At 41.1% G+C, this 14,248-nt stretch overlaps 1 protein-coding gene across 1 annotated transcript in view; it reads right to left on the reverse strand.

The window, feature by feature from the left end:
* Positions 1-14,248, reverse strand: part of Ryr3 (ryanodine receptor 3) — a 595,983-nt gene that overhangs the window by 56,190 nt on the left and 525,545 nt on the right. The window contains exons 67-69 of the mRNA XM_017800130.2: positions 13,202-13,442; positions 3,826-3,913; positions 3,624-3,716 (exon numbers count right to left, since the gene is read on the reverse strand). Of these exons, the coding sequence (XP_017655619.1) occupies positions 3,624-3,716; positions 3,826-3,913; positions 13,202-13,442 (422 nt within the window). The remainder of the gene's footprint in view (positions 1-3,623; positions 3,717-3,825; positions 3,914-13,201; positions 13,443-14,248) is intronic.

The following is a 14,248-nucleotide window of genomic DNA, read 5'->3' on the forward strand; positions in this document are numbered from 1 at the left end:
CTTTCATGCTTTTCTTCACATATTGCTAAGGTTAGTTAACTCCCTGTAATTCCCTAATTTCAGTTCCTATACCTTCAAAACTATTTCATTTTTCACTCTTAAGTCATAAACTACAGCAGCACTTTATGATCAAACAGATGATTTTCTGTATACTTTAAGGAAAAAAGCCCACACTTTCAGACTTCACGCTTTTAGAGTAGTGTGAGTTTGATGACGGTACAGCACCTGGTGATAACTGCACCAGTGTCACTCAGGGGGCTCATAGAAGGCTTTAATCAAAGCAAACCTGTACCATGGGAAGTTCCTGTCCCACTAAGAGGGTAAATAAAGTGAATGCAAGTCAACTCAACACAACAGGAGATATTAGAGTAAAGAAGAACTTCTGGAAATCAGTTTGAGGATGAGAAACAGGGAGGTGGGAGAGAGGGGAGAGAGAGAGGAAGACAGAGAGAGAGAGAGGCAGAGAGACAGAGAGAGACAGACACAGACACACAGAGATAGAGAGAAAGGAAAACCATGGGAAAAGGGGAGAGAATGGACGGAGTGATATTAGAGGAGAAAGGACGTGTGTGTGTGTGTGTGTGTGTGTGTGTGTGTGTGTGTGTGTAGAGGAGGAGAGAGCAAGAACAAAGAAAATAAAAATAGAGGTAGAACAAGACGTGAAAGACAGAAGATAATAAGGGAGAGGTTAAACAAAACATAATTCTGAATGTTCCTGAAAGATTCAACTATATCTTCTAAAACAATTCCTGCCCTTTTCCAACCTTCTGAAAACATACTCCAATGTCTTATATCACAACTGTTTATTGTTTACAATGTTCGTCATGGAACTGGCATTTCTTTAGCTAAACACATTCTAACTTACCATTCCTTTCCGAGGAAGCTGCTGCCATTTTTCCAGGAAACAAAGTAAGTTTAAAAACCAAACCAAACCAACCCAGAATATTTGCTCAGCTTGGTTACATTTAGCTTAACGTACATTCACAGAGTGGTGCTATATACACAAAATATACAATGAGCTTTCAAAAAAAAAATCTGTCCTAGCTGCCAGTAAAATAATGCATCTTTGAAGTGACCTTCAATTAATGGAGTGTGAACATTGTGACTCACTATATATTTTCTCTGCTTCCTTGCCATCAGCCATGGTATTTGCAGTTGTGTGGTATACAGCATTCACAGAGACCTCCACAAAGCCTGCCATATGCACCAAGGGCAGCTTCATTTATACAACACCAGAATGCAATTAAGAATACAGAGAAAAGCAAGCGGAAGGTGGTAAGTGCCCATTCAGATCAGGCAGCAGAGGACATCTAATTGAGGGAAGCTAAGGGAAGGGGAATTCGACTGATATGGAAGAAAATCCTTACTAGCCTCCTAATATGTAGTTCTATATCCAAAAATACCAGAAGTGGGTAAGTTGCTATTTATTGGAGGCAATGTATCTCTCAGTCTGTAATAAGGTAGTTATCTAATGATATCCTGTTCTAGAGATACTGTTAGAACTGGGAAAAGTCAGGTAGTAAGCCCAACCCCATTGTACAGAGGAAAGTTGGATTTGGGGTTGGGGGGAAGTTAACAAAGCAAAACTATAGCTCTAGTCAACAGCTGGGCCAAGGGTAGGACTAGCCTCCCTTCTATTTGTAGCCTGTTTACTACTATACTGTATGTCCTAACAAAGGCAGCAGGAACAGTGTGAATGAATAAGGCTCAGAAGTAATTAACATAGACTGTCAATGGAAATGAAGGAGTCTGCTCCTAAAGATTAACCTTTTCTACAGGGAAGATACCCAGATTTTTAACATGAGCATCCTCTGACCAAGTAAATGCCCCCTTTTCTTCATTCAGTGATGTGAATGAATAGCACATGAGGTTAGTTTGTTAGTTGAGTTTTGAAATGATTTTCTGTTGCCTCATCTATTTCTAAATGTAAACTCAAAGACTCTTAAGTATCCATTCATCCCCAGAGGGCTGAGATGGTTTTTGTCATTCCTGCTCACCGGGAAATAAAATCCTTTTACCAGATTACAGTGGATGCCAGTTGGTTCTGCCCCGAGCCAGAGGATCTGCCCTGCATTACACATAGCATGGGATCTGTCTGGGATTTATTGACTTTCTGTAGGAAAATGAGATTAAAGGGTAGCCTGTGATGGCTGAAAGAAAACCATGCAAAGGCAACCTTACATAAATCAGAGCCCTGGGGGAGCTGGAGTCTGAAATCCTGCCTCGTGCTCCTCAAGTGAACAGGTCAACAGGTGCATTCAAAATGGATTTTGGAAAAATTGGATAAACTTCTTTAAAACATCAAAGGACCTACTATAAGATTCCTCTAAAAAAATTCCTCATGAATGTGATCTCTCTGCTTTGTATATGAAGAATTTTCTGTCAACTTAATTAGGCAGCATACATTAAAGTTTCTTCTACTGTATGCAGAGGAGATTCTAAAATCTAAGAGCCAACTTTTGGATACTGGAAGAAGTATTAGTAATACAACATCCAAAGGATGGGAGAGAATGAGTTGAGAGTGACTGCAGCTGACCAGTGCCAAGTCCCCATGTGGGGAGTACTCAAATTTTCATCTTGGTATCATAACAGCCCCTTGTCTGCAGTGCCACAGACACAGATCCTCCTTTCCAAATGATGCCTGGAAAGATGCCTAAGGACTTCCCAACATGCCTATGATTCCCATCTTTCCAGAACTGACTTTCATTTCTGAGGGGTCTCATGCACACTCCACCTTTGAGTTCTTCACAGTCAGTGCTGTGCCGGCAGTGAGGGGGGTGTACTGCTCAGGTATTACAGGCAACTTGTACGTCTAACTTACACAGCCAACCCTCCCTGAGGCACACTTCTTAGAGAAACATAGCAAGATAAGCCATAATGCTGGTAACAAGACATCACATTTAAGGAGACTTTGCTTTTATATGTACAACTGAAAGAAGGTGGCTGGTAATTCTCTCCAGTCACAAAAGTAAAGCTTCACTGTGCAGAGCTGTCTCAGAAGGAGCGGTAAGGCCATTTTTCCCTCCAGCATCACAGTTCCCCCTATACATTAGTGTCTCTGTTTTTCTTTATTTTTTTCAGACAGATATCTGATATGTCCTCTTTCAAACATCTTCAAGGAGATGAATAAATGTTTGGCTTTCTGAGCACAACTGTCATGGAAAATAAACAGAAGGCATTAAGAGGTCAACACATCTGGAATAAAACAGATGCTGATGTTTTAGACAAGAAGAAGACAAGCATAATGCAAAAGCATGTGTTACGGAGTTACCGAAGCCATTTCTTACGGCTGCTCAGAAGGTGGCTCTCAGCACTCAGGCTTTTGCAGCTTTGCGAGACTGGACGCAGCTCTATTTTGAAACCACTCGCAGCAGCTTCTGTTTTGGAGACCTCTCAAATGCCTTCGGCAACTCTTTCTGACATATAACCACCTATTTATTCATAAAATGTCTTGACCATGCTTATTTGAGAGGCTCATTTTCAAAGAAACAACAGTAGAGACTACAGGTTATGTATATGACCTAGGTGAAGTGCATCCCTCATCTCCACAGAATATGAACTAGATCAAAGGCATGGCAGAGTCAAGACTGAACCATCTTTGAAAATGACTTCTAAGGACTTACTTTTGACATCTTGCTTTTGCTGTCTCCAGTTAAAAATGCCAAGTTATTAATTTCATTTTGAATCACAAAATTCTGCTCTTCCCTCTTGAAGTTCTAAATGTAGAGGGGAGAATTAAAAAAAAATCAAACATTGAAAGAAAGCTTTTCAAGATCTATAGCTGTGACAAACATTCTAAATCTAGAGCCTAAAATTTGTACTTACATGAGATTTACACCACAGGATGAAGACCTCTGCCACCATGCGGAAGAGCTGGTCAGAATCAGCATCTGGACTTTTGAGCCAGTTAGATCTGGGTTGAGAAGCAAATGAACAGGTACATGAGATTCAGGAGTGATTTAAAAAATCACACCTTACAACATGGGGACTGGAGAGATGGCTCAGTGGTTAAAAGCATTAGATACTCTACCAGAGGATCTGAGTTTGATTCCCAGCACCCACATGACAGCTAACAACCATCTGTATTTGGAGGACCTGATGCCCTTTTCTGAACACCTCAGGCATTGCACAATACAGCTGTACTTACACACATGCAGGCATAAAATAAAAATAAATTTAAAAAACAAATAATACCAACATATATTTATCCAGATAAAACTGTGTTCCTATAAGTAGACAATAATCTGCATGTATTTAGGTACAGGTTCAGAACTGGGGCAAATATCATTTTCATTTTTACCAAAGGGTTCAAAAACTGTCTTAGCAAAACAGATGGAAGACATTAACATTTCAAAACTGTCACATGTATGCTTTGTCTCTACTATAAATGGATGGTTAAGGTGTAAGTTTGGAGACAGATCACCCAAGAGGACTTATTTCAGAGAGATTATTAACACATAATCTTAGAAAGATTAGGAAAATGTTGGCTACTATGGCATCTAATCTTGCCCTTGATATTTGCCATTATAAAACCTCTGAAATTTGGTCTTCATAAGCACATCATGCCCTATTCCTTTTCCTTGAGAGCTAGTTTTTCTTTTAAAGATTAATTTTAATTTTAAATGTGTGTGTGTCGGGGCGGGGTGTGCACATGAGGGCAGGTGATCTCAGATGCCAGAAGAAAGTGTTGGATCACCTGGAGTTTACAGGCAGTTATGAACCACCTGATGGGGGTGCTGGGAACTGAACTCAATCCTAGGCAAGAGCAGTATGCCCAAACTGCTGAGCCATCTCTCCAGCCCCTTAAAGCCAGTTTTCTGAATGAAATTTGTAAGGCTATATATGCTATCATTTAAATTGTATGAGCAGAAACCAAATAATGTTGGTGGGGGGGCATTCACACATGTATAGAAACCAGGGGACAACCTCAGGTTTCATTACTCAAACACTGTCTCTCACCGACCTGGAGCTTGCCAACTAGCCTGGATTGGGTGGACAGTGAGCTCTAGGAAGTCACCTATCTCTGCATGCCTTTTTAAAAAAGTAGGTTCTGGGGATCAAGCTCAAATCCTTGTGTCTACAAGACAAGCACTTTACTGAGCTATCTCTCTAGTCCCAGAAACCAAATATCTTTTATAAGCTCTTAAATGGCTTAGAAATTCTTTATCAATAGGTACTTAAAAAAAACAGGTTGGGTTAAGACACAACACAATAGCGATGAGAAAGCAAAATTAAGTCATTTTCAATAAGTTGTCTTGATCCTAAGTATCTTATATGTTTGAATTAAGTTATATTTCAAAAAGGTGGGGCAAATTTCTATTTCCAAATATCTGTACTGAATAATTAAAAAAAGAAAAATAACTGCTTTTCTGCTCACTTCTGACATCAAATGTGTGGGTTTTTCTTCACATTAAGCAACTTCCCAACTTTCCAGATACCAACTCAATTATGATACTATCTGTAGTTAACAATGCCCCACATGTTAAATCAGCCATGCAAGGCTGCTTCCCACCTCACAGAGCACCTCAGACTCAGCTTGTGACCTGTAGTTTTGACCAACTGACTGTAAACCAGTTTTGACAATACCCTCTCTGAGCTCATGATTTGCAAGAACAGCTGATAGAACTTAGGAAATCATTATACTTACTATTAATAGTTTATGATAAATATAGATAAGTAAATAGAAGGCCCTCGAGGACCAACAACTTTGACCCCCTACCAATGTTCCTGTACTCACATATACAAATGTGCATACATATCATACATACATACCCATACACACAAAGCCAGTTCTTGGAAATCAGAGTTAAAGCCCTGGGCAGCCTGTATCTCCAGCTCACTCATACAGAGCTCCATGCTAGGCAAGGAAGGTAAACCTTCAGAGGTCAAGTCATATTTGGATCCTTCCCCTTCTTATCTCCTAAATGCCTCTCTGCCCTGGGCTCTAGCCTAAGGGATGCTCTGATTGAAGCTCTCTTGTTTTCCAATTCAACTGACATCTCCTTTACATAGTAGACACTACCAGTTAACTACCCAGCACCCATTCTCCCTTTCTTCTATAGCCACAAGATCTTACTTTGTTCAGGATGCCATTCTGTCCTGCTGAATATCACGCTATTCTACTGATTAACCTTAGACTGATCAATGAGATCAAAGTGGAAACTGAAGGATGGGCTTCCTGGAAATACTCTCTAAAAGAGATCAGATAGTAGAAAGTGCCTTTTTGTCTTTGCCCTTGAAAGTTGCTTTCATACTTTCTGATTGGAATGAAAATCTGGTGTCTGGAACTGTAATTGCATATTGCACCATAAAGTAACTTTGGAGAAGGAAGGCCAAGGGCATGATGCAAAGACAGAGGAGTGAGGGTCCGTAATGAGTAATAATACTGGCCCTACATTGCCTATCTTTGGACTTCTTTTATGTGTAATAGACTTCTCATTTGTTAAGCCAGTGTAGTCACTCTCCATTGCCCACAGCCACATACAATTCATGCTTGAGATTTGAGACTGATAAAGCTCTTTGATTTTTTTGCACATTGATTTTTCTGGAATGCCTTTCCAGGGTTATGCTTCTCATTTTATCAGAACTGCCAGCTGTCTGTACCTTAGTGTTTTGGTTTAAATGAGCTTTGTGCCTTTGTACTGTGGCTTGAGTGGTAAGAGGCAAGGGTCATAGCCTAACATGCCAAGGAAAAGCACAGCTACAGGGATTGTCAGCAAGAATAAGACCTGTGGGAATAAGGCCTTCCTGGTGGAAGGAAGACGCGCATTCTGTTCCCTCTGCTGTCCTGTTGGAATGTACTTTGAACTGAGTGAGTTTAGTTGTTTACCCCTCTTCTAAGATGCAAATCTTTACTCTTTATCAACTCTAGGAAAGTTTTTTCCTCCATCAGATCAGTGAGTGTAAATTATCATAATTTATTATTAAATGTTCTCTGCTCCTGTCTATCAAGCCAGACCAAGATGACTCTTGCAGAAGAAAAGATCTTGACTCCACATCTTTGGCTCAGACCCATTCTGCCTAGAATGATGCTCCTCTCCCTTCCTGCCCCAGCCTTTCCTAGGAGTCACCATCTAAGTCATTGCTTAGGTACTTGATACCTGTGGAGATCATTAGTTGGTCTGTGGTCTCTTATCATCTGCCCTGGTTGCTGCCAGAAAATGCAAGGCTGCTGGTGGAGAGTTTGGTTTAGAGATCATAATTTGGGACTTTCCCATGAACATGTTGGGGGAAGCAGCCCAAGCAGGTGAAATAACTAAGCTTATTAACAAAGAAAACAAGAAGCCTTGAGAATAGACTCTTTAAAAGCCAGGTGTGGTGCACACCTGCAATCCCAGCCCTCAGACGGTTAAGGCAGGAGGACTGTCTTGAGTTTGAAGCCAGCCTGGGCTATATATGGCTAGACTCTATCTCAAACTCCACATGCTCCAAAACAGAGCAGAATAGAATCTTGGGCAAAGCTAAGAGTATGGAGACTCAGACTTTCAAAAAGAAAAATTACCAGGTTTTGGAAGTGAACCTATGTTCTTGTGTTGTGTTCACAGTCAGGGCCATAAGGGCTTCTATCAGTCTTGCTGCAAAATTTCTCTCTGCACAGACCACAGCCTGAGGCAATCACTGCACAAGGCTTACTTTGATCCCTTTTGATGGTTTCAGTGATGAGTTTTTACTAGAAGTCATACTACTGAGTCTATTAAATTTTTAAAATTTATTATTTTATGTGTATATTTTTGCTTGCATGTATATAAACAGATCATGTATGTTCAGTGCACACAGAGGGCAGAAGAAGATGTCATATCCCCTGGGACTGGAATTATAGCTAGTTGTTAGCCACCATGTGGGTGCTGGGAACCAAACCAGAGTTCTCTGCAAGAGCAGTCAGTGCTCTTAACAACCGAGTCATCTCTCCAGCCCCTCCTCATTTTTTGTTTTCATTATTTTCAATTGTGTGTATGTGGGAGGGGAGTATACACACATGAATACAGGTGTGACTTCAGAGGCCAGAGGTGTCTACTCCCCTGGAGTTATGGGCACTAGTGAGCTTCCGGACCTGGGTGGTGGTAGTCAAACTCAGGTCCCCTGAAAGAACAATATGTACTCTTAACCACTGAGCCAACTCTTCAGTTCCTACAGAGTCTATTTTTTATGTTCCAAATGTTTATGATTCCCAGAAAAGAGGCAAAAAGAGTTTCAGCTTTTAGAGACTTGCTGAACCTATCTTGACTTGTCTTTAGGTTAGAGAAGGTGGACAGCTGATATACCCTGCTCTGCTCACATACTTGGCATTTTTGTGCATCCTGTTTGCTTCAGGCTGAACACTCACCAATGGAAACTTCTTTCCAGAAGAGTATTTCAGCACTGCCCCATAGGGCTGAAGGAAGTGCAAAGGTTTAATATGGTGAGGAAAAATAAAGAGGAGGAAAGAACACACAGTTTTCTCAATATTTTAAAATGCTGCCATTTAAAAGATTAATTTTCTGTGGCTTTAGAGAGAAAAGTTAGAGCCAATGGCTAAGAATTATAAGCTTGAGCTCAAGGTAGTTTGAAACGAGGAAGGGACTGCATGTATAGCAAGACTGTTTCTATTATCTTCTGTCCTCTATTTCTTCTAGCACTGGGCTAGACAGACAAATCAGGAAAGCCTCTGCTGGGAGAAAGAAAGATGTTCATCCAGGTAGAGGAGACATGAGGTAGCCGCAGCATCTCTGCCAAATCTTCTACGTGATCATCCCAAGTCAGTTGGTTCATTTGGATGAAGAACGTGTTACTGGAATCTAAAGTCTGTACTGTTCTCCACTATGGAAAATTCCAGATATAGATGTTGATGGAATGAAATGGGTTTTTTCAAGGTCGTCTCTGAGGAGAAAAGAGGAGACCTTACTATCTCAAACCTCTATCTATAATGAGATAACAGGAAGAAAATCTCAGGACTGGGCATCTCTTCAGAGTGCCATCTTCTTCTTACCTTCCAGAAAAGTCCTCTGATTTCCAACTCCTGGGCCTTTACAACATTTACATTTTCTCTTACATAAGCCACGTCATATCAACACACAGAGATGAAGAAGCATTGAGGGGAATATAAGGTAAAAGATGCATCCTTATGATTAGGAAAAGGACTGGGGGAGGAGTCAAAAACAGATCAAAGATTGAAGGCTGGAAGGGGGGCAGAAAAGCCCCAGTTCATAGCCTCACACCCCATTTCTTCTCCAAAATAACCAAGTTCATAAGTTTATTGTTTTGAACTTTTTTCTTTTTCTTCCTTTTCTTTTTTTGAGACAGGTTTCACTCCATCGCCTAGACTGAATATTGGAAATCCTCTTACCTCAGTCGAGTGCTGGAATTACAGATGTGAGCCACCATGCCCAGCAGCCTAGATATTTTTCTATCCTTTACATTTACAGTATAAATAATATGTTTTAATCCCTGCAGTGTTTTGAAGAGACTTTGAAGGAAAAGGCATTCATGTTGGGAGGATGTATTTCTAAGCAGAGCTCATATGGCTGTGACGCACAGGGAAGAACAGGTTGAAAAGTGGAGATGAATGAATTAATGATGATCTCAAAGACTCTCTGACATTGCCATTTTTAGCAACTGTCAAGCATCACGTAAACAGAACACGCTCTGCCTTGAGTCTTGATCATCCATAGTGACAAATGCAATTTAGAGAGCTATTCCAGGAGCAACCTTACTCCACTTTTATTTTTGTTTTCACCTCAAACTCTGACAAATTTCTCCTTTAAATTACTAACAGAATTATGTTAACGGAAATGATTAAAGTGATACTCCAAAAGCAGTTTTTTTTTTTCAGTCAAAGTGAGTAGAGTTTCCTGCAAACAGGAAAGGAAATATACCATTCTATTCCCAATCTATTTATGCATATGCATTAAATAAATTAACTATAGCTTATATTATAAAAATAAATGCTAACATGAATGTAAATCTCCTGGCCATGGTTTTGTTCCCTTAAATATTCTTGCATCCATTCTGGCATTCCCAGATTTTTATTTTCGGTCTTTGAGAGGGTGTGGTATAGGGAAACACACACTTGGTTTTTGCTTCTGTTCCTGGCAGTGCTTTGCATTTTACATAAACCCCTTTGACTATACCTGGGTCTATAGTAATGAAATGACCTTGCGTTGGGCTAGATAACTTCAGGATAGAGGCTGGGCACCAGAAAGACTATAACTTTCTGGTACTAGTTGGAATCAAATTAGAGGATTAGAGCTTTCAACCTGATTCCTAACCTGTTGGAAAGAGTTAGGGGATTCAGTTCACACTTAATCACTAATGGCCAATGATATATATATTGTCATGCATACATAATGAAGCTCACATGTAAAGCACTTGCCTGGCATGTATAAGGTACTAGGTTTCATGCCCAGTACTACAGAAAGTATCAAATCAAAGGAAAGCAAAACAAACCAGCACCAACACCAAAACTTCTTGAACGATGATTCAGGAGTTTCTAGGTTGGTGGCCACAGTGATGTGCTAAGAGGCTGCTATACCTGTGGAGAGCATGCGGACTCTGTGCTTCCCTAAACCCACACCTTCCTATTTGGTCTACCTGAGCTCCATTCTTTCCAATAAACCAGCGATCATAAGTAAAGTGCTTTCTTGAGTTCTACTGGGACCTGGGAATTAGAATACCCACAAGAAAGACCATACTGAGAGTGAACTCTGGACTCTGGCCCTTCCCAGGAAGGGGCTTATCTTTTATTACACCTCTGGAAACTTGGGTCCTCAGCTAAATCACATATGCATATTTCTGACTTTTGTTTCCTCTTTTCCATAAATTGGAACACTGTTATGGGCAAGCACATCCCCCTTCCCCCAGATTGAGAATTTCTCTCTTCCCAGTTTAGGTCAAAACTGCAAATAAACTCATGTTTCCATATTAACATATATTATGTCATTTTCTCTGAATGTGGGTGAGTGTTCTGACCAAGAGGCAGGTCTTACTGACTATATGTCATTCTGGAAGGGGGTCATAGGAACCCCTGAGTTTGTACTCTGTAAAGCAAAAGTGTGTCTAGCCTGGCTACCCTTTCATAAAACCAGTTTTTCTTAATTAAAATTGTTCTTAGATAATTTTATATGTGTACATAATGCATACTGGCCACTCTCATTCCCCCCCCCCGAGCCTTCTCTATTTCCCTCCTCTTCATAAATCTTTCTCACACATTAATGCCCATTCATTTTGTTTTGTGAGGCAGAGTTTAATCACAGTCACCTCTGTGATCATGGGTTTGGAGCTATTCTTTGGAACTTGGTGGCTCAGCAGAGGGTACACAACTAAAGACAGTGGTTCCCTCTCTCTAAGACTCTATTGATAGCTGATAGTTTATATGTAAAGTGTAGGACCCCATGAGCCCCTCCCCCTTACTTGACCGATTGTTGACAGAGCCAGTCTTGTGTGGGCCCAGTACAGGTAACTACAGTTGTTGTGAGTTAATGATTGCAATGATTATATCTACTATCCCCTGACCCACTTCCTTTTTTTCAGACAGGGTCTCACTATGTAGCCCTAGCTGACCTAGAACTCGATATGTAGACAGGTGGCTTTGAACTCACAGACATTTACCTGGTGGGATTAAAGGCATGTGCTACCACCACTCCTAATTTCTTACCTTTTCAAAATTTCTACATAAGCACTCTACTGAGCTACAGCTCCAACCCTGGGCACCCCATTTATGGCTGGTGTTTGAAGTTAAGGCAGTCTTGTGGAACTAAGCCTTTGAATTGTGAGGTCTGTACTAACTCTGGGTAGTGATAGAATTAATTTGCATTGTTGAATACCCTGTTGATGCTGTGGAAGTGGAGAACTAGTGTGAGAAAATTATATATATATTTAGTTACGGGGGAAATGCAGAGGACACACAAAGATGGTTACTTTTGATTAACTGGACTCAATTAAGAAATAACTAGGGCATCAGTGAGGTCCAACTTTCATGTGTCTATGAAGGCATTTCTAGAGAGGATTAAATGAGGGAAGACCACCACTCTGAAGGTAGATGGCACCATCCCCTGGGGTAGGCTCCCAGCCCGAATAAAAAGAAAAGGGAAAATTCCAGTGGAGCAGTGACACTCTCCTTTCTCTGCTTCCTGATCCATCCAGTGTTAGCAAGGTCCAACTGCCTCACCTTCCCCACCACGATGGGCTATATCTCTTCAAACCAGGAGGCAAAATAAATCCTTTGTGTTTTAACTTGCTTCTTGTCAGTTATCTGGTCACAGCCAGGAAAAAAATTAAAAGAGTCAGGTCTTTAATACCATATCCTAAGGTTCACTGAAAAATGTCTGTACTTATCCTTTAAATAGCCTGTATGCCTTACAGACTTCTAGTACTACTGGCTTTATACTTCTCAATTAACTGTTCAGTTATTCATTAGATCTCAATTTAATATGCAAATGAACATATTGGGCTTGGGGAAAGGGTGGATCATATAGAAAATTTCTATCATTATATGAATGAATTTCTATCATTATATATGGATCATACAGAAAATTTCTATCATAATATTCATATGTGAATATTAATTTGCTTAATTATGACATTGGAGCTTTTCAGCCACTGAACATTCTGAACACACTGCTTCCTGAGGACTTGCACCCCATGGTTCCTCTTCCTGCAATGCTCTTGTTTTGGACCTTTACAGTTCTCAGCCTCTTTCTTCCTTCAGGTCTTTGTTCAAATATTGCTTTCTCAGTAACACTGTGGTTAAGGAACCTCTACTCCATTCTACCCTGGTCCTTCTAATTTCTGTTACTTACCTCAGTATGATTTACCATATGTTTTATTTGTTAACTATGCTCCTCTACTCCCAGAATGAAAGTGCCTAGACTAGAGAGCATATCTCTTCCCTCAAGGCTCTGAACAGTGCCTGACAGTCAACAAACATCCATTGAGCATGTGAGTGAACAGCAGAGGGCAGAAATCAATCACTGCAATTCTTATTCAACTGGCGTCCTCTGACCTATAGTGGCCCATGAGGCTGCATGAGGATACCTCAATCCATACAGAATCACTGGTCAAGGAAATCACAGTATATAAGTCCTGACTACTGGTTGGGAGACTGGTAGTGGTAGCTGTGGCCTCCTTCATCTCACTGGCAACACAAAGCAACATCATCTTTCTATGCTATTCCATTGCCCAAACTAGCCTGGGAGAGCACAGGCAGCTTGGAGGATCTCATCCATACCTGTTATTGTCCACGTAGCGGATCAGCATAGGGTAGAAGGCATAGAGGTCTCTGCAGAGGACTGCGAACTCATCCAGGATGAGGAGCTCGGCCTCCTGGGTGTCCCCCTTGCCATCCGCTTTCAGCTGCTCCTCCTCCTGCACTGTCTTGACAGCCTTCTTCTTGAGCTTCTCCAGGGTAGGGATGAAGTGGCTTCGCAGCAGGTCAGGTCTGGCTTTGCTGATGATTGGCTGGGCATACACTGTAATTGCAAGCAAAGGGCTTTTCCCTCATTCCATGAGTTAAGACAACAGATGGCAATGAAAAAAGTGACCCTGAAAGGTGAGATTGAGGAAACCATCAACCAGTGTCTTCTCCCTTTCTTAATCTTCCCTTGGTGCTTCCCTCTTGTAAGTCCACAGTGGAAGGTCGGGATCTAGGGATGCTGCCAGGAGAAGATCTCGACCCTGCTGTGTAACTCCAGGCACAGGAGCCTTGCCACCCAGACTCCTCATGTGTGCACAGCCCATGCCACACTTCCCCACTCTTCTGTCTATTTTGCATCATCTGACAGACTGTTCATGTTGGTTTTGGCCCACCAGCTTGACTTCATGTCTTTGAAGGAAGCCTTTTGTTCATAGAATCGGTACTGTACTGACTCAAAAGTAAGAACTGGATGTATGCTTTCTGTTGAGGTGACAGATAATCTGGTTACCCTGATCTGTCATTACATCTAGTACACACACTGAAAGTCAGTTTACCCCATTAATAAGTACTATTGTGTGTGTGTGTGTGTGTGTGTGTGTGTGTGTGTGTGCCTGTGCACGCACATGCTTTATGGTTATTTCAGAGAAAAATCAGACCAAAGCATAATAGCCTACCACTGTTCTCAGCCCTCAGCACTGGTGGCTTCAAGGAAGGCAACTAATGCTGGTATTGGCTAAACACGGATGGAGACAGCATTACCACAAGCAAAGAAGTTAAGAAAGAAATCAATGGGGCTACATTTTTGGCCTTTTGCAAAGAGAAATATGGAAACATGAATGTCCCTCTCTGCTTCTTGTATCC

Source organism: Nannospalax galili, unplaced genomic scaffold (genome assembly GCF_000622305.1).
Source record: "Nannospalax galili isolate Female #2095 unplaced genomic scaffold, S.galili_v1.0 scaffold999, whole genome shotgun sequence".
Classification (NCBI taxonomy): Eukaryota; Metazoa; Chordata; class Mammalia; order Rodentia; family Spalacidae; genus Nannospalax; species Nannospalax galili.